This window comes from Ictidomys tridecemlineatus, unplaced genomic scaffold (assembly GCF_052094955.1).
Source record: "Ictidomys tridecemlineatus isolate mIctTri1 unplaced genomic scaffold, mIctTri1.hap1 Scaffold_54, whole genome shotgun sequence".
Taxonomy (NCBI): Eukaryota; Metazoa; Chordata; class Mammalia; order Rodentia; family Sciuridae; genus Ictidomys; species Ictidomys tridecemlineatus.
The window spans coordinates 2517882-2540641 of NW_027523576.1; the positions used below are offsets into that span (position 1 = coordinate 2517882).

Sequence of the window (22760 nt, forward strand, 5' to 3'; positions counted from 1 at the left end):
TACCAATTAAATTTAAAAGGCTTGTTAACCTTTACTTATTTTTAATCCTATAAATTATTATCCTGAACCAGAATGTTATTAAATTCTCACTTGGTTATGATTCTGACTGTTGTTTTAGGAATGCTGTTTCTATTGAGCAGATGTTTGACATCAAATTTAATCTTTTTTCTCTCTTCTAGGTAAAAGATAGAGTATATCAAGGTAAATTTTTAGGTTTATTAAACTTGTAATAACCCTTTGTATTGGTGTTTGATGTGTGTTTCATGTATGTTAGAAGTAGATACAGTGACTTTTAATGTCTATTATCTTTTTTACCTCCTGAAAATTTTACTATTCCTAGGTTGCTAGCATGGATAATAGAGTAGATGATGATGGTTCCAACTCTGAGATAGGAGATAAAGAGGAGGAACAAATTGTGGATAGGGAGATGATGATAAGTTTTAATTTGGGGCAGATTAACTTTGAATATTGATGTAATGCAGATGTATTACATTTGAAGAGTATTTCTATTTTAATGATTTAATCATGCATTAAGTAATTGAGTAGATAATTTGAAGAATGGTAATGTGAATCAGTATGTTTTCATTTCTGTTTTTCTTTGCAAAGAATTAAATGATTCCATTTTCGGAAAAGAAAGTGTTTTGAGAAGGGGGGAATATCAAGCTACAACACTTTACTGTATTTCCCATCTGTGAAATAAGCTTAAATTGAAATATCATTTTGGATGGGAGGGGTTCCTGGGATTGAACTCTGGGGCACTCTACTGAGCCACATCGCCAACCCCCTATATTTAGAGACCAAGTCTCACTTAGTTGCTTAGTGTCTGGCTCTTGCTGAGGCTGGCTTTGAACTTGGAATCCTTCTAGCTCAGCCTCCTGAGCCACTGGGATTACAGGTGTGCACCACTGCACCCAGCAAAATATCATTGTTCTTATATTTTTCTTAAATTCTAATAATTTTTATACTCTTATTGCTAATAAGCATAGATTGCTTTTTAAAAGCATAATAGTTATGCTAAGAAGTATTTCCTCATAGTACCATATAACATGTCTTTGCTTTTAGTAGATTGAGTAATTGAATTTCATTTAGTGATTGTAATAATCTTGTGTATTTCCCCCTTTTAGTCAATGAACAGCAAATTTCCAAAAAGGTGAACAATTTCATGAAAGAAAATGAAGAACTAATGCAGAAATTGTCAAATTATGAACAGAAGGTATAATTATTTTTTTGTTTCTTTCTCCCTTGGTTCTAGCTTGAATCATTCCTACCTGTTTTAATTTAAAAATCATATTTTAAAATTTTTGTTTCATTATTTCCTACAAATCATTCAAATTCTAAACAGTCATATGTATTAAGTACTGCTTTCTTCTGGAAAGGGTCACTTGTTTGGAAGTAACTTGTATGGTAGCACTATAATTTGTGTATCTTAATTCTGAATGCTTTATTTACATAGATGAAGGAATCAAAGAAACAGGTCCAAGAGACCATGAAACAAAATATGATTCTTTCTGATGAAGCAACTAATTATAAGGTAAAAATCCCTTCTTTGGGGGGAATTACATTCTAAACTCAAAAGTAAATGTAATGAGTGAGTAATCTTGACACCTTTTTTTTCCAGGATAAAATGAAGCTTCTTGAAAAAGCTAAAGAACTTCTGGATGAGGGAGCTAAAAGTCTTCATGTTATGTTAGAATCTGAGAGAGAACAGAAAGCTAAGAATCAGGACTTGGTAAGAGTTTTGCTGCTAAGTATTACTGCAATTTGGCTTTTGAAATATTTTGTAAAATTGGTTAAGTTGAACTTAGTCCAGCTGTTAACTAAAGTAAGATTAGGAGTCAAGGAAGTTGAACCCACTTCTGCCCATTTTGTGGAACTTTTAAGTACTGATACAACAACTTAAAAAATTTTTACTTACATATTTCATTTTCAATTTCTATAAGTTTCTGTAATTACATAAAAGTTGCAAAAGATGGTAGAGAGTGTGTTCTGAAATATCCTACCCCCAAGTAAGCTTGATCACCTAGCTGAGGTAGTATTTATCAGATTTCTCCACTGTAAAAATTCCTTCCAATCCTTTTCATATTGTATTCTTTGGAAGTTACCATGCACAGCCCACAGTTAAAGTATGAAGAGTTACAAGCTCAGGATGCAGCTCATGGTAGAGCACTTGCCTAGCATGCATGAGGCCCAGGATTCAATCCCAGGCATTGCAAACAAAGATTGCAGATTTATGTCCACTTCCTTAAGGAGCAAGTATCTTTATAATTTTTTTGGAATTCTTCTGTATGTGAGATTAGTCTATTCTTCCTTAAATTTTATCATTTTTTACTTCAGATAAGAAAATTTTAAAAATGATCTTGGGAAATTTTTTCTCTATCACTAGAAAAAAAATTACTAATTTGAACTGGTTTACTTGAAACAGTAATTAATTAGTTAATTTTCTATGCTTTAAAACATTTTATTTACTTATTGCATTATGATTTTCTATACTTTGAACTTTTTTCTGGTTATTTCATAAACAGTAAGGTTGTGGATGCCATGAAATATTGATGACTTCATTTTCCCTCATCTCTTTCAGTTCTTGATTTTTTGCTTAGTCCAAAGCTGGATCCCCTGCATTTACCTGAAATGTCATGGGATGGCTTGACAAAAATTTTGTTGTGTTTATCTTTTTTAGTGTATATATGTATGTGTACATACACACACACACACACACACACACACACACACACACACACACACACACACACATACACATATATATCAGTATTTCTACTGAAATCCTAATGCATATTTTGTGTTCTGTTTTCACCTGGCAGATAATGGAAAATAAGAAATCTATAGAGAAGCTTAAAGATGTCATTTCAGTAAATACTTCTGAACTTTCAGAGGTAAAGCTGCCAACTATTGCTAACGGATATTAGTACTACATCTTAGTTTTGTTGCGGACCAAAAATTTGAGGTGTGCTAAAATGTGCAAAAAATGAGAACTATATGATGTCTTGTTTGGGAAAGTATAACTTTGTTTCTTCTTTGGAATTAATTCACTAACTGTAGTGTTTTTCATTAGCTTCAAATTCTCCTTACTGAAGCTAAGATTCGTGAAGAGAAGGTGAAGTTGAAATGCTGTCAGCTTCAGAAAGAAAATACCATGCTTAAGAAGGAGAAAGAGCAGGTAAAGAAAATTTGATGTCATACATAATGTAAACTAGAGAAGTGAATATCATTATCTTGTATATTTCTTGGATCTGTTTCTGAGGTAAGGAATTTTCATGTAGGACCTTTTCTAGATATGCAAAGTTTAAACAATGCTCCCCAAATTGAGTGCATATATATGGTCTCCATCTGTTTTGGATTTTTGGATTATTGCTTTTCTTATCAAATGTCAATCAGTTATTAACTTGCATAGCCTCAAAGAAACTTTTTAAACCAGAAAATTAAGTATTTTATGATCCTCTTTTGAATAGTTACTGATTCACTGGCCAAGGGAAGATTACATGATAAGGAATCTAAATTTAGGAGACAGTCATATGTGCCCAGCCATTCCTGCTGGAGATAAATTATTTGAATTGGCAGCAATTTTCTGGGGAATGCAATAAACAGGGTCAACTTCCTGATAGCTCTGATGTTCTTACTGCAGCTGTGAGACTTGAGGCCACTCTGCCCTCTTCCTTAACCAAGGTCTCAACCCCCTCGATTGAGGCAGGCCACCGAGGAGTATGGCTCTCTATTTCTTTGTCTAAGTCTTGTAGTCCTGATATATCCAGTGCAGAAACCCCTCCCTAACCCATAGGAATTCATGTGTTTTGACTTTTCAGTTGCAGCAGGAAGTAAAAGACTGGAGTACATCACACGCTGAGCTCAGTGAACAAATGAAATCATTTGAGAAGACCCAGAAAGATTTACAAGTAGCTCTTAGTCAAAAAGATGATACTATTAATGTAAGTTTATACTCCAAATACATGTTTCATCTCATGAATTATCCTGAAATCTTCTGAATTAAAATCGAGAGTCTTCCAACCTTTTGCTTCTTTTCTAGGCTTTGACTAATCACATTACACAGTTGAATCGGTTTCAATGTGAATCTGAATCTGAGGATCAAAGTCGAGATGAGTCAGATGAATTAACCAATGGAGAGTTAGCAGGTAAGATCAGTCTCAGGGAGGTTGAATCCTTTTTTGCTTTCCTGTCTTTAATTAAGTATACAGATGCCACTTTTCAGCTGGCTTAATTTTTTCTTAAGCTTCAGGGTTGTAGACACATATCACTGGATCTATAGATATGTCTGTTGCATTGGCAGAGGTGGGTTGTTGGGGTATAATGTAGCAATAGGCATGTGAAGAACACTGACTTTTTCTATCCTATTGAAAACTAGTAAGTACACTGCAGCTACAATAGTCATATCCTATACCTCTAAGTATTGAACATTCTACAGTAAGATAAATTTATTTCTTAACTTATGCAGATGATACTTGATTTTGATACTCATCATCTCTATGGCTCTGTGATTTTAAGGTCCACAGTCAGTCCGGAGGCAGTTGGAACCATAAACTAAGGCTGTGAGAACAGAGGCTAGAGACTATCAGAAAGCTAGAGAGGGAGTGTAACAGTGTTTACTGATGAGGAAAATATTTCCAGATGTTTTCTCCCAAGTTGGATTTTGCTTACATAGCAAGTATTTCAAACCACACCTGGTAGTAGATTCAGGGAGAAAATAGAGGATTGAATCTTTCTAAACAAGACACTTATTGCCCAGGTGAAGATAGATCTGAGAGAGAAGAAAAGCTTTTATCTTACAAGAATAGCATAGATAACATTTTAGTTGTGCAAACTAGAAATTCACTTTTTTTTTTTAAGACAGACACAGTACTTTTATTTATTTTTATGCTGAGGATCAAACTCAGTGCCTCACACATGCTAGGTGAGCACTCTACCACTGAGCCACAACCCCAGTCTGAAATTCACCTCTCTTTTTTTTTTTTTTAAATCTAAGCTTGCAATTCTCTTAAAAGTCATTAGTCTAATCAGTTTAATTATTTAATTGATTTTTTTCTTCCAGTGTTTGAAAACAATCATTCTTTAGTTTAGGGAAGTTAGGAGAATATAGAGTTAAAAGTAAGGAAAGAAAAAGCTAAAGTCTTTTGTTTTTTAGGTGATCGGAATGAGAAGATCAAAGATCAAATTAAGCAGATGATGGATGTCTCTCGGGTATAGTTCTTTGTAAGAGTCCCATAGTACCTGTGAATTCTTCCTGTGCCTCACTTTTAAGAATACCTCTCTTTTCTGCAATTTTTAGACAAAAACTACAATATCAGTAGTTGAAGAGGATCTAAAACTTTTACAACTTAAGCTAAGAGCCTCGATGTCCACAAAATGTAATCTAGAAGGTGGGTTCTTCTTGAGAAGAAATTGCCATGTTGGAAAGCCTTAAAAATTTATTGGAAAGATAAAGAATGGCTTCTTGCTTTCATGCTTCTTACTTTTCTTGGCACTACTCCCTCAAACAAGTTCTTAAGTCCTTGTACACATATAGAGATAAGCTGTTTTATCCTTTACAGACCAAATAAAGAAATTAGAAAGTGACTGCAATTCACTATGGTCTTCTAAAGTTGGACTGGAAGAGGAATGCAAAACTCTTAGGCAGAAAGTGGAGATTTTAAATGAACTCTACCAGCAAAATGAGATGGCACTAAAAGAGTAAGATTTCCATTGTTTGTTATTGTTATCATTGTGTGAACTAACAGATAATTTTATCTAGTAGATATTTGTCTTTTTTCCTTTGTGTTTTGTTTTCTATAAGTTGCATTTTTCTTTTCATCATCAGTCTTAAGAGTCCTGAGGTAGTTGGAACCATAAACTAAGGCTGTGAGGACATCATAATCAATTGTCAAATTCATATGAAGGCAAGAAGTGGTAAACTGGTATTAACAGTCACTGATGTGGAAATACCTCTCAAAGATCTAGACTAGACCCTTTCTATGATCCCACTATTTATTTTAATTTCCTTTCATTGTGATCAGTTATGTAATTCTAATATTTTGAACTTGTATCTCTAACTCTGGACCTTTAAAAATACTGAGTGTTTTGGAATGGCATGTTTTAGTAGAATAAAAACTTCAAAAAGGAATATTTACTTATCGATGGTACAAGTTTTGGACTTGAGTATCTCAGATGTTCACAGTAAAAATTGAACTGTGGCAAGGATTTTAGGAGTTACGATTACAGAAGTACTTGTTTGTAGTATATATTTATATATTAATCTTCTCAGTGTGGAGCTAGTTTTTTTTTGGAAGTTCATTTGAAGTTTTTAATCCACAAAATACTTGAATTCTCTAAAAATAGTTTTTTTTGTGTCAGATTTTATTTGTTTGCACCTGATTTATTAACAAGATATATATATATATATATATATATATATATATATATATATATATATATATATATATATATATATATATATATCTTGTTAAAGCAAATACAGACCTTCTTATAGACCTAACTATTTTTAGGTATTTTGACTTCTGTTGCCTAATTAATGCATTAAATATTGAAACCTTTCCATTTACTTTTCTAAAATTCTGTGATCTCCAAGCGACCTTTTTAGAATCTCAAATTTTTGTTCAGGCCAGTTCTAAATGCCTGGCCTGTTTCAAAGAAACATTTCTCATTTTATCACTTTTTTTTTCAAAAGAACACTTGTTTTCTCTGTCCCTACTAGTAATATGAATGACCTAAATGGCAATTAATTTTCTTTGTAATGCAGTTAAATTGTAGCACTATTTTCCTCAACTCCTCCAAAATTCATTCAGTCATCATCTGTGGTTTGTACTCTTTTTTTCTCATTCCCAGGTACTATGTTAGTTCATGCCTGTGTCATCTTTTCTGTTTCTAACCTAGGTCATCTGTCTTCATTCTCCATTATTTATATTTTTATATAATTTATTTCAAATTCTTAGTAATTTTCTCTATAGCCGCTTGAGTGGACTTTCTAAAATATAAGTCTGTCCATGTCAATATGTGCCTGTGGTTTATGAAGAATTTGCTTTCTATTTGATGACCTGTTCTTTTTTTCTTCCTTGTATCTTTTTAATAGTTTAAATATTTTTAATTATTTTCCTCATCACCTGTATAAGCTTGATGTAATCATAAATTATAATGGAATTATAATTATATAATTATAATTATAATTTTATTCATCTTCTCATAATTTAAAGGCCTTGGTATATATTCTGGATTTAATAAAAACCTGACATAGATTAATAGGTTTATTACTTGTTTTTATGGGCTTTAAGTAGCTCCTGAATCAGATAACTGTTGTGGCATCGTATGTTAGTACTTCATATACTGTGAACTCCACAAGACATTCATTCAATTTATACACATATTTAAAGTTTCTGTAGTTCTGCATTCTACACTGTTGGTTTCTTATTTGAAATTATTTTCATTCTATTTGAACATTGTCCTTTAATGATAGATTTGATTAGTGTATCAAAGTAGTACAAGGATAAACAGAGAATAGTATTTTATCCACTAAATATTGCTACCTTTATAATCTGTATTAGGTTGACATGAACTTCATGATTAGAGTTAAAACCAGTTTCCATTTTTAAAGGATCTTTATTTTGGCTACTGAATTTTGACTGTTACTTAGTTTTAGCAATTTGAAAATATCCAATTAATTACCATCTGTTTTAATTTTTTTTCTTTAAGGAGTCCATTATCATTGTTGTTTGGTCTTATCTCCCTCCCCTAGTTCCTGTAGTCATTTCTCTCTTTTTTTAACAGTTGTATTGGGAAGTGCCTAGGTGTAGTTTTCCCCACCCCACCCACTTTTTCCTCTTGCAGTTATGTTGCTTGGGACCATTAAACATTTCTTGAATTTTCGAGTCTTTTTCTAAATGTTGATTTTACCTCATTCTCTCTTCTGATTATAATAATGCATATTAGAATTTGATTTCCCCTGCCTCCTACATTCTGGATTTACTTCTTCTGGATATTTTCTTCTGACCTGTCTTAAAAGCGGTAGGATTTATTTTACTTCCCAAATCTGTTGTTAAAATCATTCATTGAGTTTAGGATTTTAAAAAGTTCAGGGTTTAAAATATTATTTTAGTTGTAGATGGACATAATATTTTATTTTATTTTTTATAGGATTTTTTTAAGAGAGAGAGAAAGATAATTTTAATATTTATTTTTTAGTTTTTGGCAGACACAACATCTTTGTTTGTATGTGGTGCTGAGGATTGAACCCGGGCTGCACACATGCCAGACGAGCGCCTTACTGCTTGAGCCACATCCCCAGCCCGACACAATATTTTATTTATTTTATGTGGTGTTGAGGACTGATCCCAGTGCCCCACACATGTGGGGCACGTGCTTCACCACTGAGCCACAACCCCAGTCCTATTTCAGTACTACAGCTCAAACCCAGGACCTTGAGCCATGTGCTCTACTATTGAGCTACCTCCCCAGACTCCTTGCTCTTTCTCATAAGGGACTAGTGTCTTACTGCTTTCCAAGCTATCTTTAATCTCATCATTCTTCCTCTGCCTCCAAGTATCTTCGACTGTATGTAGGTCACCACACCCAACTATTTCTTGGTTTTATAGTTTCTAATCCTTTGACAAAATTCATAATCTTTTTTTTCCTCTTTTGTGGTGCTGGGGTTTGAACTCAGAGCCTTGTGCATGCAAGGCAGCACTCTACCAACTAAACTATATTCCCAGACCTGAAATTCATAATCTTGACTTTACTTTTTTGACTATATAAAGCACAGTGATTTTAAAACATGTGCGGTTAACCCCATTAGGTGGCTTCCTTTTCTGTGGGATTTTTTCTCACAGAATTTTGTCTTATGGAGTGCCTGGTCAGTTTTGATTGGCTAACATTGTTGTGATAATTATACATGAAATTTGAGGACTAAGATGAAGTTATCTTCTTATAGAAAAGTGTTGAGGTTACTTGAGTAAGATTGTCACTTCAAACTTAGTCAGCAATTAAGATAATTCAAAAATGACTTGTCTTTTCAATGTTTCAGTATTGTTCCTTTTGGATTTTTTGCCTGTTCATCACTTAAGTGTGCAGTACTTTCTAATCTAAACTCAAAGGCTAGGGCTTTTATTAAGGGTCCCTTTATTTGTAGCCCCAAACACTTCTTTTTTCCTCTAAGCCCAGGAATTTGATGAAGGCTTAGTTCAGACTCATTATATCTTTGTGTTATCTTCAATATGTGGGTAAACCTAGGAGAAAAGTACCTTAAAGTGCCAGCTTTACTTGTAATTCTGAGATTCCTTTTTCTAATGCATCTTGGCCACATACATATATCTTCACTGCCTTTTTAGCTTGTATCCTTTCAAACACAATTTTATATTCTTATAAAGATGTTTTGATTGTTCTTAGTGCTCTCAGACTAACTCTTTGGTAATTGGAAACAAAATTCTCTCTGTCCTTCAAGATTCAGTTTTCTCCATATTCCTTCTTAAGCCAGTGGGGAAAATTATTATATTCCTTTAGGCGTCATTTATACCTGAAACAGTGAGCTCTTTTATTCTTTAGCATCTTACAAGGTAACTAGTATATTATAGCCACTCATAAAATACTTGCTGAAGAATTAAATGAGAAGCTATATAAGAATATATAATCCCCTTTTTCTATTTGGTATCAATAATCTTTTTTTACTATAGTTCTTCTGATTTATGGAAAATTAAGTTTCAAGTTAATTATCTTTTGAATTGGAACTATGGCTAAAGTAGTACAAGGATAGCAGAAAATAGTATTTTTAAAATCATTAAATTTGGCTACCTTTGTCTCAGTAGATGAACATCTTGAGTTTCATGATCAGAGTTAAAACTTGTCAGTAGATAATACTCTGATCGTGGGTCAGTTTGGCTTCTTTTTCTGGTTGACAGACATTATCAAAACTCAGATTTGTCTTTTTGCTTAATTGCAATTCTTTTGAAATATATATCTAAAGTGTGAAAAATGTTCTGTGGCTAATTGCATAGCTAAAAGACATATTCTAGAAGATTTTTTCTTTGTGACTATATCTTTATTATGGTACCAGTCTTGGATTGAGAAAAGAGTTCCTCCATGACAAAGATATACTTAGTGTCCTACCCATGGCAGAAATGAGAAAAGAATTATCCCTTGCTTTATCCTAATATGTTTAATTATGTTAGGTTTATCAGTCCTGATCTTCCACATTGAAGTAAAGTGAGTTTTTATTATCTTACACACAGGAGACTTGCCCTTGGGGCACATGTTGTTTTCACATTTATTTTATTTACTGGTAAATAGAGAATTAAGAGGAAAAATTAGAAAATGTAAGTGATTTGCCAGAGTTTGATTTACGAAATTGCAGGTTTGAATTCCTATTTTATGTGCCTAAGCATTTTATAGAATTGTGGGAAGTGATATTCACAGAGAGAAACTTTTGATTTGATAACTGGCTTTATTTTAGGAAAGTGAGCCAAGAAGAATATGAGAGACTAGAAAAAGAGCAGCGGCTGTCAGCTGCAGATGAAAAGGCGGTTTCCGCTGTACAGGAAGTTAAAAATTACAAGTGAGTTCAGTTTCTAAAGGAGGGTGTCAATGTCTAATAAACTAGTGTTAGCTTTCTTTTTTAATCTTTTTTTACATTATGTAGATAGAAGAAAATAGCATGGAAGTATAAATAACGAGAGGATATGAATACATTCAATTCACACAGGAGAAAAAATAAATTTCAACTTTACAAATGAAAAATGTTAACAAAAATTTACTTATAGCCAATGGGCAAGACCATAGGGAACTTGGTCAATGCAAACAGTTCTGGGGGTTTTGTATGTTGTAGTAATTCTTTAAGAAATCAGTTTGCTGTGTGATGTATCAAGACCCACAAAAGTGTGGCATTTGATAGACCTTGGAAATCTTTTATGGATATAATTTGAAAAAAAGAAAAAAAGTTTTAAGGAGGAAGATATTTCTAGCAGAATTACTTGAGAACACACTGATGAACAGTTAAGGAAATTATAATTTATCATTCAGAATCTCTAGCAATTAAATGATAAAGAAGTTATTAGTATTGGGTCTTTATTTTATTTATTTATTTATTTATTTTTGGTGCTTTACTACTAAGCTACATCCTTAGACCTTTTTTTTTTTTATTTTGAGACAGGGTCTCAGTTGCATAGGTTCCCACTTAATTGCTGAGACTGACCTCGAACTTGTGATCCTCCTGCCTCAGCTTCCCAATCATTGGGATTACTGGCATGTGGCATTGCACCTGGCCTGTAGTATTAGTTTTGATCACACTGGATTCATATAACTATAGAAATGTTTTTCTTATGTATGATAAAGTCTTTAAAAGTATAGCTGATGGAATAAAGGGAAAATGGTCAGAAATGTTTCAAATGTTATTCAATTGTTGTAATTCTTAGGCGGAGAATTGAAGAGATGGAAGAAGCATTACAGAAAACCAAGCACTCGTTTAAAAACCAGGTAGTAATTAATACTGTCCTGTAGTTGCAGAATTTCTTGATATCTAATACAGACAATTATAGGCTATTATAATGAGTCCCTAAAAACATATTTTTTAATGTATTGTCTTTTTCAGATTGCTATGCATGAGAAGAAAGCTCATGATAATTGGGTAAGATTTTTTCCCCCTTTTCTTTATTTTGTGCATAGCCTACTACAACTGAATTTGAATATTTTCTCTTTAATAGCTCAAAGCTCATTCTGCAGAAAGAGCTATAGCTGAAGAGAAAAGGGAAGTTGCTAATTTGAGACAGAAGTATGTGATTTTGGTATCTTCCTATATGTTTTATAGTGTTTTAAGGTTATGCTAGATATTATCTATGAAGGAATAGATTGCTGTTTCATAATTCAGTCCATTCTTTCTCAATATTCAAGACTATTGGAAATGACCCAAAAGATCGCAGTGCGTCAAGATGAACCCGGGATTGTAAAACCTATGCTGGGAAGACCAGATTTACAAAATCCTCCTCAGAGAGGTAGGGGGCACTTTGTAAAAGGAGCTATTTTATTTCTTGGTGCAGAATGTATGTAAATTACTTTTTATTTCTGTGTGTAATGGTTATGAAATAATCTGAATGATTTGCTAAAACAGGAGGTGAGGGTTGGTGTCAGGGAGAAGGCTGCCTTAAAGTAGTAACACGGCATTGTTTTCTTTAGGTCCACTGATCCATAATGGCTCTTTTGGTCCATCCCCCATGAATGGTGGAGAATGTTCCCCTCCACTGACAGCAGAGCCAGCTGGGAGACCTCCTTCTATTACTCTTAATCAAAAAGATATGCCTAGAAATGGATTTGGTGAGCATTCACATGTTGCTTTATAGTAAACTGCTTCAAGGTTTTTTTTTTCCCCCTTTTGAATATTCTAATGAAAACATTGAATTTGGGCCTGTACAATATATAGAAGATAATTTCTTACTTTATCTTAGTGTATGTTTTCTGGAAAATCTGTTCTAGTATAGAAAACATTTTTTTTTTTCCTGGAGGTCCCTGTATTGTTTTTTTCTTTTAAATTTTACACTGCGAAGTGTAAACCTTTATCTTTAAATTAAATCTCTATGGTGTTCCTTTCCCAAATATTATAAAAGTAGCCTTAAACTTTATGTAGCATACATATTTCCAACATGAAATACTGAATCTTATTTCAAATTCTAAATAGGACTGTAGTCTTGGTAAGATTGGAAGTCAGGTTATACAGACTAAAGAAAAGCCAGCCTACACATACTTCAAGTCTATAGCTTAAAGTTTAGGACCAGTACTTATTAATCTCCTGTTCTATCAACCCAAGGCAGTTCTTTATTTTACTTAAGTCTCTTCATAAATTGTGATTTACGTATTGGGCAACCCATTTAAAAAAATATTTTTAATTGTAGATGGACATGATATCTTTATTTATTTTTTAAATGTGTGCTGAGAATCAAACCCAGTGCCTCACACATGCTAGGCAAAAACTCTACAACTGAGCTATGACACCAACCCCTGGGCAACCCATTTTTCATGTTGCTTTCTAGTTATTGTTGAACACTGACCTGTCCACCAGTGGTTTATTTCTTCTGAAAAATACATACAAGGGCTCTGATCTTTCTTTCCCAAGGTCAATGGATGGACCTTTACCTCGTACTGGTCTTCTGAGGCATCTGGGAAACCCGTTGCCTCTGGTAAAGGGACCAAGTAATTTCAAAGAATCTGTAATTGTGGATGGAGGATTTTTATTCTTTTCATGTTAGAATAGTCTGAATCCATTCTTTGATCTCTAACAGACTCAGAATGTGGTCCAGCTCACATGAACAGCAGCTCCAGAAGTTCTTCTCCAGCTAAGGTGACGAATGAGGGCAAGGTAAGTTCTGTAGTTACTGTGAATCATGTGGTCATGCAGGAACATGTAGCTTTCCTACAGTACTTGCTCTTTGCTTTATCCTTCTTTGTGTTCTATTTGTACTATCCCATTTGTTTTTTAAAAAGCAAACTGTTCCCCAAGAACCTGAGACCCCCTCAGTCTCCACCCTTACTTCTTTGACTGAGCATCCAGTTGGAGTAAGTACTTAGAGGTTGAGAACTGAATTGGGTTTTATTCTGTGCATTTATGGGAAGGATATTCAGAGCATGACACTGATCTTGTTTGCTTTAAACTGCATGCAATATTGAGCTTACTTTTCTCTTTAACTTGGGAATGTTGCTTAAGTGTGTACAACTATAATGAACTACAGAATGTGAAAAGTTATCACTCTAACTTTATATGGTGTTTTGTGTTGAATGTTCTAAGGCAAAGTAAATTCATTATAAATTATATAATTCATCATTTTTATTTTTGTTTGGAAGAATGTTATTTAAGAATTCCTCCATTTGTGCAAACCCTATTTTGAGTGATTTGAATTAGATTGGTATCAGATTTTCTGTGAAACAATGATCATCTGAAATGACCTCTTGAGCCAGTCCCAAGAAATGGTCTCATTTGTTCACATAAGTGTATTCTCTTGTAACTGTGTTGCTATTATATCTGGTAGGTCTTCTGCAGCTCTATAATAAAATAAATTTCTAATTGTTTAGTTTCAAACCCACTACTCATAGGAAATGATAAATCAATATCTCAAATGGTGTACAGTAAATGAAAGTAAATATTAAAGGCTTGTCTTCCTAATTTGTGTATATAGCACTGTGATGGAAAATACTTCTCAAGTTCCAGTGTATATATATTCCAGGAATATACATCTCTGGAGAAATCTAAGGGCAGCTTAGATAAGACCCCAAACCCCTTTGTAGTAGAAGATTTAAAAGAGAGCAAAGACCCATTGTTAGAGAGGAATAGAGGTGGGAAAACATGGCTTGGAGGCAAACCTGGGATTGAGTTCTTTAATATGCAGTGTGGCCTTCAACAAATTATGATATCCCATTTGCTTTTGTTCCCTCTTATTTAAAACAAGACAGTCTACTTAAAGATCTCAGAGGTTGAATAATATATGAAAGACTTACTGAAGATATAGTAGAATAGTAGCTATTATTACATGAGTAGAGAATGGATTTTTCATTTTATTCTGTTCATTCTTAATATGGAAGTAATGAGCTATTGTGATGAAAGGGAAGTGATGGGGATGGGGGGACTCCCTTTGAAATAGATTGTAGTGAATACAGCATGACATACTGGTCAGAAATCACCTCTGTTAATAACCCCTGCCAGTCCTCTTGCCTTTCCCTTTCCTGTGCAGATATAATCAGTAACAAACTGCTCCCTCTTGTGGCATCCTTCCAACTTCTGTAAGCTGTCAGTGGGAATACACAGGAGGGGTGGGTAGAGTTTTGTTGCACTGATGGTGTTCTCTGGACAGGTTTTGGGTTTTAGCTTTTATAGGTATTGGTACTTTGTCTTAATACATAGGAATTTTAAAACTTTTAACTGCTTTCAAATCTTAAATTGCAGGTTCATATGGCTATGAAAGGGCCCCCTCCTTTCTCAGGGGTACCCTTTATGGGACCCCCAATGGGACGGCCTCCACCACCTCCCATTTGGTATGGACCGCCACTTCAGCTCGGTGGGCCTTTTGGGCCTCGGCCAATTCCTCCACCATTTGGTATGATGATCTGAAAAGTAGTGATTGACTTATAAATCACATTCATCTTCCACTTCTATTGCTTGCTAAAACAGTTGGTTGCTATCTCAGGTCTTAACAATGAAAGGATAAAGCTGAGTACATTTTAACTTTTCCTCCAGTTTTCTGGGACATATGGGACACTACATAATCTTATACTGAGATAGGCAATAGCTATCTCTCATAGACAAGGATAAGGGGCTATATATAGAAAAGCCAGAAATATTACTTCTGCAGATGTTTGTTGAAAATCTGTTGATATGCACTGCAATAGATGGAAAGGTGGATGAGATGCATGCCATAACTTAAAATTTTGTCACAGATATGAAAATCCTATAACATAAAGTTTGTAAACACCCATAATGGAAGCATAAGCAGTAGGTTATAGAATATAGAAAAGGAAAAGTCAAACCCTCCTTACCTTGAAAAAAGTCAGAGGGAAGTGTTAAAGAGGATTTAACAGTGACCTAATAAATGTTCCTGGTTTAATTAGGTGGCTGTGGAAGGCCTTTTCCAGGAGGGCATGCGTGCACTTTGATTCTGATGGCATGTGTAAAGTCCATGCTGAAATACTTCATGAATTTTTAATGGATACAGTAATAGATAGTGAGATTTCCTTTTATCAAAATTTCTTTGATGTAGTAAAGTTCTTATTTCATAATCTATCATCTTGTCATGGTAATACTTCCAAATATAAATGGAGCTCTTGTGAGATAGAAATAATTCTGCAATTATATAGTAGGGAAAGAAAAAAGACAAGCCTAGAGCTAGGTAGAGCCATGTTAAATCCTTAATATGTTGCTTCATGGCTGGTTGGTCAAAGGCTATAACCTAAACTTGTTCCATCTCAGTTTGCCTCATCTGGCAAGTCAGGATGTTCACCAGCTGATGTTCTAGGCTTGGGAGAAATTAAAGACTATATTAACATACTTGAAATCACCCTAGTTCAGAAATTTCTGGTATTTACATAACTTCCTTTTTATTTTCCAGGTCCTGGTATGCATCCACCAATAGGCTTCAGAGAATATGCACCAGGTGTTACACCTGGAAAATGGGATTTGCCTTTTGACCCTTGTGATTTTTTTCCAGGACCTGCACCAGCACCATTTAGACCTTTAGGCTCATTTGGCCTAAGAGAGTACTTCATTCCTGGTGCCCCATTACCACCTCCAACTCATGGTCCCCAAGACTATGGGCCACCACCTGCTGCAAAAGACTTAATGCCTTCAGGCTTTAAAGATGAAACTCCACCTAATTCTCAAGAGTAGTGAGGGCTGTTCACAGGCCTTAAAAACAGGGCCCATAAAATTAACCTTTGACACTTAGTCAGAGTTAAAGGATTATTGGCTTCAAAATATAAAAGTTTATTTTAAATGGTTTATGTTTTCAGAATGAAGCTGCCTTGGCGCAGTATACATTTTGAGCCAAAATATTTTCTCCCTAAATATCCCCCACTTAAGCTAGAGTATCCTTCCAATTTAAAAATGTGCAATAAGGAATACCTTTGTTTTAGTTAATGTAGCATATACAATTGCTAAATGATTTAGAATGTCATAATTATGGACATTTCCTGTGGAAATGCTTTAAGAACATGTATTTCCATTATCCTATTATTAGTGTATTCCAGTTGATAACAGAGAAATGGTGTTTTATAAGCTTGATTTTTTTTCTCTTTCAATATCTGGTCGCAGAGACTATTGGGCTAAAAATGTTTACTCAAAGATCATAAACATCATTTTCCTTATTGCTGAAGTTCTTTGTTGTAATAGTTCATAAAAATTGTTTATTAATATTTCCCAAGTGTCTGTTGATTCATTGGATCGTCATGAGATTTTGTGCCATTGGGGAAGCATGTAAATGCACTCTCAGAACTGAAGATAGTGACTTGGCAGCATATTCCCTGTTGCTCACTGTTAAGGAGGCTGGACCTTGGTCAACTGTGGACTTCTACAGAGGATTTCTTTTACTTGTGAGAAGTCTTGTGGCTCTATTTTTGTAGCACATTCATGTACTTTTTTCTAACCACTGTCCATGTGAGAATGCTTTTCTGAGAATGAGTTTACATTAGTAGCAAGAGCTACTGCTTTTGCCATTATTGCATTGTAACAGTAAAATATAAGGTGGTATGTTGTGTCTATAAAAAATAAGGAAATTTCTTTTTAAAAATGTACACAACACACTCTTCTCTTTCCCATACCTTCCCACTGATTTTCAAGGAATATGATAAAAAAATTAGAAAAGTATAATCCTCTAAGAATGAATGAAACTCTAAGGCTTATAATGTCTTTACTCAGCAACTACGGGCTGAATTAAATTCTTTTTTTTTTTGATAGATACTCAAACATATTTTATTTAAAAAACAATTAAAGCAAGTCCTGGATCTGTAACTACTGTCTTTAAAACAATGTTTCTAAGAACTAGCTCTCCAGAACTGTAATTTTAATTACGGCAATTTTAACAGTACATTTTAAGAGGTTTAAGATTTAAATAAAATTATAAAATCCTGATACTTTTGTTTACTGCTAGACCATATTCTTCCATTCTTTTAAATTCTAAAAAGTAATAGGATTGTTGAAACCTAGAACATAACATATCATTGTTTTTTTATGTCCCCTAAGTATTCTCAAAATAGGGGCAAAAGCTTCAGTGTGAAACAAAATCTCTGTGAAACAAAATCTCTAAACTACTGAAGATAACTCAGAATAAAAATGAATTCTTCCTAAAGGACTCAAATTCTATCTATATAACCTCCATTTAATATTAGAAGCAGCAGCTGTGTGTAAGAGGAAAACCATATAATAGCTTATGCCATTTTTAACCATGTAAAATAAAATTTAAGTCACAAACACATTTTGAATGTATCTTTCAACCTCTACAGGACACAAGGCAATGCTGAAGTTACTTAACTTCTAATTTTAAAATAGCATTTAAATAAAGGTGATGTCAGCTAGGAAGATAGACTTTCAAGAAAAGGCAGATTTATTATTTTATTCAAAGCAACAGTAGTTTTCCCTCTAAAGCCTTTTTTGTATTTATTCTATTAGTAAGTTATAATGCGTTCTATGTAGTTTATCTGAGCAGTTCTGAACCCACCCATAGTTGCCTCTCCTTACATCCATCTGATTGATTGTACCACTTCTGTAGCAAAGCCCAAGGTAGCTGCCCATATACAGGTTGTGTAGAGAATACTGTCCCTTGATTCAAGTATACTTTTGTATCTCAAAAGTTTTAGAATTCCTCTCCAGCAACTTGTGTTTGAATTTAGTTACTAAAATCATTTCATTTGTGAAGCAGTAGTGTTTCAACCTGAAAGTATTATTGCTATAGTTATAATTATTGTCCAGTAACTCATCCCCTCCCACACTAGAAAGTAAATTTAAACAACTAATTTGTGAGATACAGATTGCTTTGTGTTAACTGCTTCAAGATAAAATCACCTTTTTTGGGGGGGGGGTGAGGTTTGGTCATTCAGGTCTGAATTAAAGCTAAGCTGATGACAATGTTCAATTTAAGTTTGTTTAATGCTGATGAAAGACATTCATACAAAGCATCCTCTTTTTTTTTCATAAAACCCCATTCTTTGGTGGAAGCTGGGGTTGTGGCTCAGTGGTAGAGTACTTGCCTAGCACAGGCAAGGCCCTGGGTTTAATCCTCAGCACCACATAAATAAATAGAGGTTAAAAAAAGCATTCTTATGTGAAGGATGCTAAATGTTTCTTCATATAAATTATCATTTTGAGGGGCTGGGGTTGCATGTGAGGCACTGGGTTTGATCCTCAGCACCACATATAAATATAAAGGTACTGTGTCCATCTACAACCAAAAAAAAAAGGTTTGTTTTTTTAAAATTATCACTTTGATATACATGTTTTATAGTATGAGAGAACAGAAAGAACAATGTATCCGTTTTGCTACATTTTAATAGCAGATTTTAAGGGAGCAACATCAAACATCAGTAACATCAAACAAAAAGGTACTGAGTACTCCACAGGGTACAGAGTGCTGCCAAGCACCTTGGAAAGTTTACATGACATGGAGAAGATGAGGCCCTTCTCTTGAGAAGTTTACAGTCTGGAAATTTTGACTACTCGGAGTTTCAGTTGAGTGAACATTTTATTAAGGCAAATTCTTCATTTCCTAGAACTACTGTAGACTGAACTATTTTTGCACTTGTGAAATTAACCCAATCCAGATGAAAGAAAAGACTAAATTTGGTTGATAATTCTTTCAGGCTCATATAGTTTTATGAGTCTAGTAAACAAAACTGACCTAACAGACAACTGAAAAATTAAAGACTAGATCTCTTGAAGTGCAAGGGCTAAAACAACTGTTATTTGTTTTTAAAAGCAAACAGATGGTATGATTAGGGTTTACACTAGTTTAAAAATAGGCCAAGTATTGCATTCCCTTCATGCATTGTTCATTTAAAATAGTGAATATTAAAATACGTGGGTTCTACATGTAACCCACAAAAAAGCTCCTCACAAATCTTTATGTTCTGTGTATCAAATATGCACCTTGTGTACTATGAAAGTTTTATTTATGTCTCATCAAGTTAAAAGTAATGTAAATAGTGAAATTATAATAGGCTAATGACCTGCATATTTTTATATGAATGTCAATATATCTAAATAGGAAATAAATGGCAGTCATATCTACCTATATTAAAAAAATATATATCTTTCCAGATTTTTCATACTCATCACTTTATAAAGACAAGGTATGCAGGTTTTAAGGTTTCACAATCAGTTGTCAGAAAAACAGCAGTTGTTCCTAAAGTATCTCATTAGCATCTGACTCAATTTTTTAGATGACATGATTTAGAAGACGTAAACCCACCCCAAAATTTGTAATTATTCTGAGAGAGATGGTTTTAATGTTAACCCTAGAATCATTAATGTTAACCCTAGAAACAATAGCAATGTGATGTAGAACAACTAATCAACATGACTAAAAATGTGCTCACTTTCAGAAAAACAATCTGGTCATCTGGAAAAAAAAATCACAGCTACAATCTGGGAACACTCCCATATAGGATATTGATCTGATCAAGGCACACTATTTCTAAGTAGAACTATCAGATGAGGGTGAATTTAGGCCAGCTCTAAGGAACAGCCTATAAGACAGACCATAACTGATCCAATTTCCTTTCAAAGCAATCTGGTACTATCCTACCCACTTCAATTCAAAAGTTTGAAGTTAATTCAAATCAAAAGACCATATTGGAGCAAAAGTGAGCAAATGTGTAAATCCTAGCACATTCTTATTGCTGTATTAAGTTTGAAGATGAGCATACCTACCACAGCAGTATTGTTCCAGGAAGCAGGGTAGGAACAGTGGTAAATTAGGAAACAGACTATTAATTGCACAATTAATAGGAAAGTAAAAACAAGTTTCAAAATCTACAATAAACCTGTATCCAAAGGAGTCATAACAATGAGGTGCTGGACTTTAGTTCTGTGGTACAGCTTTGCAATGGACTCACTGGCCTATAGGTACGGCTCACTTCCTGCCTCCTGAAGGATGAATATGCTACACAGAGCTATGATGGTTTCTACTGAGTGGTAAAATTCACAGAAATTAGACATTACTCATGTCAGAATCATTCCTTGTGCAAAGTTTGATGTAGATGAAGATAAAGTGGTTTCTTGGTCAATAACTGCAATTTCTTTTAAAGTCAGTGGGTTTCTTGTATCTGTAACCACAATAGATTTAAAATACTTTGATGATTGATCTACTCCAATGTTACATTCTCGATAAGAGGGACTAAGAAGAAACATGAACTAGTAACCATTAGAAAAGTATGAATCCTATATGTATATCACTTACAGTTCTATTACAGTTGGCCCAGGTTTAATCTCATCCATCTCCATGAAAGCAAAACATTTGGTGCTGGTAAACCTTTTTGTAAGCTTGTAGTGTTTGAATTCAAAGAAGATAGCTGCACCTAAGGAATTAAAACAAACAACATAAGCCAGAGACCACACATTTCTTATGTGTCACCAGAAGCCTATGATTTTACAAAGTAACGTGTCAAACAGTCTGATGACACAACTGTTGATAACTCACTGTGGCTGTCACTCCAAGCTCTGGTACTAGCATGTCTGAGTGACATTTCTCCATATCATTTAATTCTACAAAGTACAACAAAATTGTATAGCAAGAATGTAAGTTATGTGCACAGGTAGAATCATAAACTACCAAAGAATATAAAATATTAAATACCACAAGAAAAACAGAAGTTACTTAAGTATCAGCAGTACCTATAAAAATGGTTTCAATAAGCACCTATATTAGATAGAATAGAAATTTAAGAGTTCCTTTAAAAAAAATTCTACCTTATATCATTTCTCTCCCTCCTGAAACAACCACGCCCAGATTGTCCTTTCCATATTCTTACAAACTAACTGCCAGTTATAGTATCTTTTTACCCAATGCATCTTATTGAAAGAAAAAAAATAATTTAACTGTTAGAAAGTAATCATTAGGTTCCTAAAAGGACTTAAGGTAATTATTAGGGAACCTGCTTCCTTAACTCTGTATTATGAGAAAAACTTCCCTATCAAATAATATTTAACCACATTATTACACAACTAGATAATGCAACTGCTAATTCTCATATTTTAAAAAAATTGATTTGACTTTAAGTCAATATTCATAACTATGTGACATAAGATCTTGTGTTAAGTACACTATGAACACAAACCCAGATAAGTACTGTGTCCTTAAGAAGTCAGTAACTGATAATTACAAACCTTTGGTTAATTTTTCAATATGCTTCTGGAGCTCAATGTCCACATTAAAATGAACATATGTATCTTCTTTTCTTGAAGCCACAGGAGTATCTTGCACAGGAGTTAAATCTATGCCATTCAGATCTGGAGAAAAGTTTCTGCTTATGAGCATTCACATATACAGACGGAAAATATAGAAACTGCAAAGGTTACAGTTCCTAAAGAGGCATGGAAAGAGCTGAGAGGAGATTCTCAGGTTAAGAGATTCCTATTTGGTGTGAGCAAGTATGTGACAGTTGTTGAAGTTCATGGGGTATGTGGAGAGAAATGAATATAGACTGGATAGGAGACCTCATGAAGGGGACAAGGAAGCCTTTACATGGCCAAGTGGACAAAACTTGATCTTCATAGTAAAGTGGTAAAAAGAACAAACATGTTTTTCTTAGGGAATAGCCCACTATATTTTTCTATGCAAAAAAAAAAATCTGGAGTATTTAATTTGCCACATGGAGCTCTGCCACCAATTTCTAACTTTGATCAAGTATGACTTATTTAGAAAAGCCTTTAAACCTAACCTTATCATAATTTCCCTGTTAAGAACCAAAAATGGATGAGAACAGCCAACAAAAAACCTTTTGTTAATGAATAATTTTTCATATATATAAATTCTGGTTATACTGTTTACAACATACCCTGAATTTACAACAACCAGATGGTACGTTATATATAGTTTTAATTTTCTGGTTTTCAAAATCTCAGTTTAGTCAAATGCAACATGGACTCATTTAATAACTCCTCAGTGTTTATGTGTTATTCATTTATGTGTCTCAAAAAGCTCAAAAACAATTTAGTACATTTAATAATTAAAAAATATTTACATAAAAATATTTCAGTTTAACATATGCAAAGGTAATTTAACATTTACAAC

General features: G+C 33.8%; 2 protein-coding genes across 4 annotated transcripts in view; one reads left to right on the top strand and one right to left on the bottom strand.

The window, feature by feature from the left end:
- LOC144373978 (transport and Golgi organization protein 1 homolog) overlaps window positions 1-16893 on the top strand; it is a 49077-nt gene extending 32184 nt beyond the window's left edge. For all 3 annotated transcript variants that reach the window (XM_078036950.1, XM_078036951.1, XM_078036952.1), the window contains 20 exons: window positions 180-201; window positions 1125-1213; window positions 1454-1531; window positions 1619-1729; window positions 2820-2891; window positions 3071-3175; window positions 3819-3941; window positions 4040-4145; window positions 5153-5208; window positions 5297-5387; window positions 5559-5697; window positions 10460-10561; window positions 11418-11478; window positions 11594-11629; window positions 11706-11773; window positions 11893-11993; window positions 12175-12312; window positions 13275-13351; window positions 14930-15080; window positions 16089-16893. In XM_078036950.1, coding sequence (XP_077893076.1) covers window positions 180-201; window positions 1125-1213; window positions 1454-1531; window positions 1619-1729; window positions 2820-2891; window positions 3071-3175; window positions 3819-3941; window positions 4040-4145; window positions 5153-5208; window positions 5297-5387; window positions 5559-5697; window positions 10460-10561; window positions 11418-11478; window positions 11594-11629; window positions 11706-11773; window positions 11893-11993; window positions 12175-12312; window positions 13275-13351; window positions 14930-15080; window positions 16089-16366 — 2004 coding nt within the window. In that variant the 3' untranslated portion in view covers window positions 16367-16893. The remainder of the gene's footprint in view (window positions 1-179; window positions 202-1124; window positions 1214-1453; window positions 1532-1618; window positions 1730-2819; window positions 2892-3070; window positions 3176-3818; window positions 3942-4039; window positions 4146-5152; window positions 5209-5296; window positions 5388-5558; window positions 5698-10459; window positions 10562-11417; window positions 11479-11593; window positions 11630-11705; window positions 11774-11892; window positions 11994-12174; window positions 12313-13274; window positions 13352-14929; window positions 15081-16088) is intronic.
- Window positions 16894-20493: 3600 nt separating this feature from the next.
- The window catches only part of LOC144373977 (axin interactor, dorsalization-associated protein-like), a 29192-nt gene continuing 26925 nt past the window's right edge, over window positions 20494-22760 (bottom strand). The window contains exons 7-9 of the mRNA XM_078036949.1: window positions 21854-21976; window positions 20928-21045; window positions 20494-20793 (exon numbers count right to left, since the gene is read on the bottom strand). Coding sequence (XP_077893075.1) covers window positions 20751-20793; window positions 20928-21045; window positions 21854-21976 — 284 coding nt within the window. The 3' untranslated portion in view covers window positions 20494-20750. The remainder of the gene's footprint in view (window positions 20794-20927; window positions 21046-21853; window positions 21977-22760) is intronic.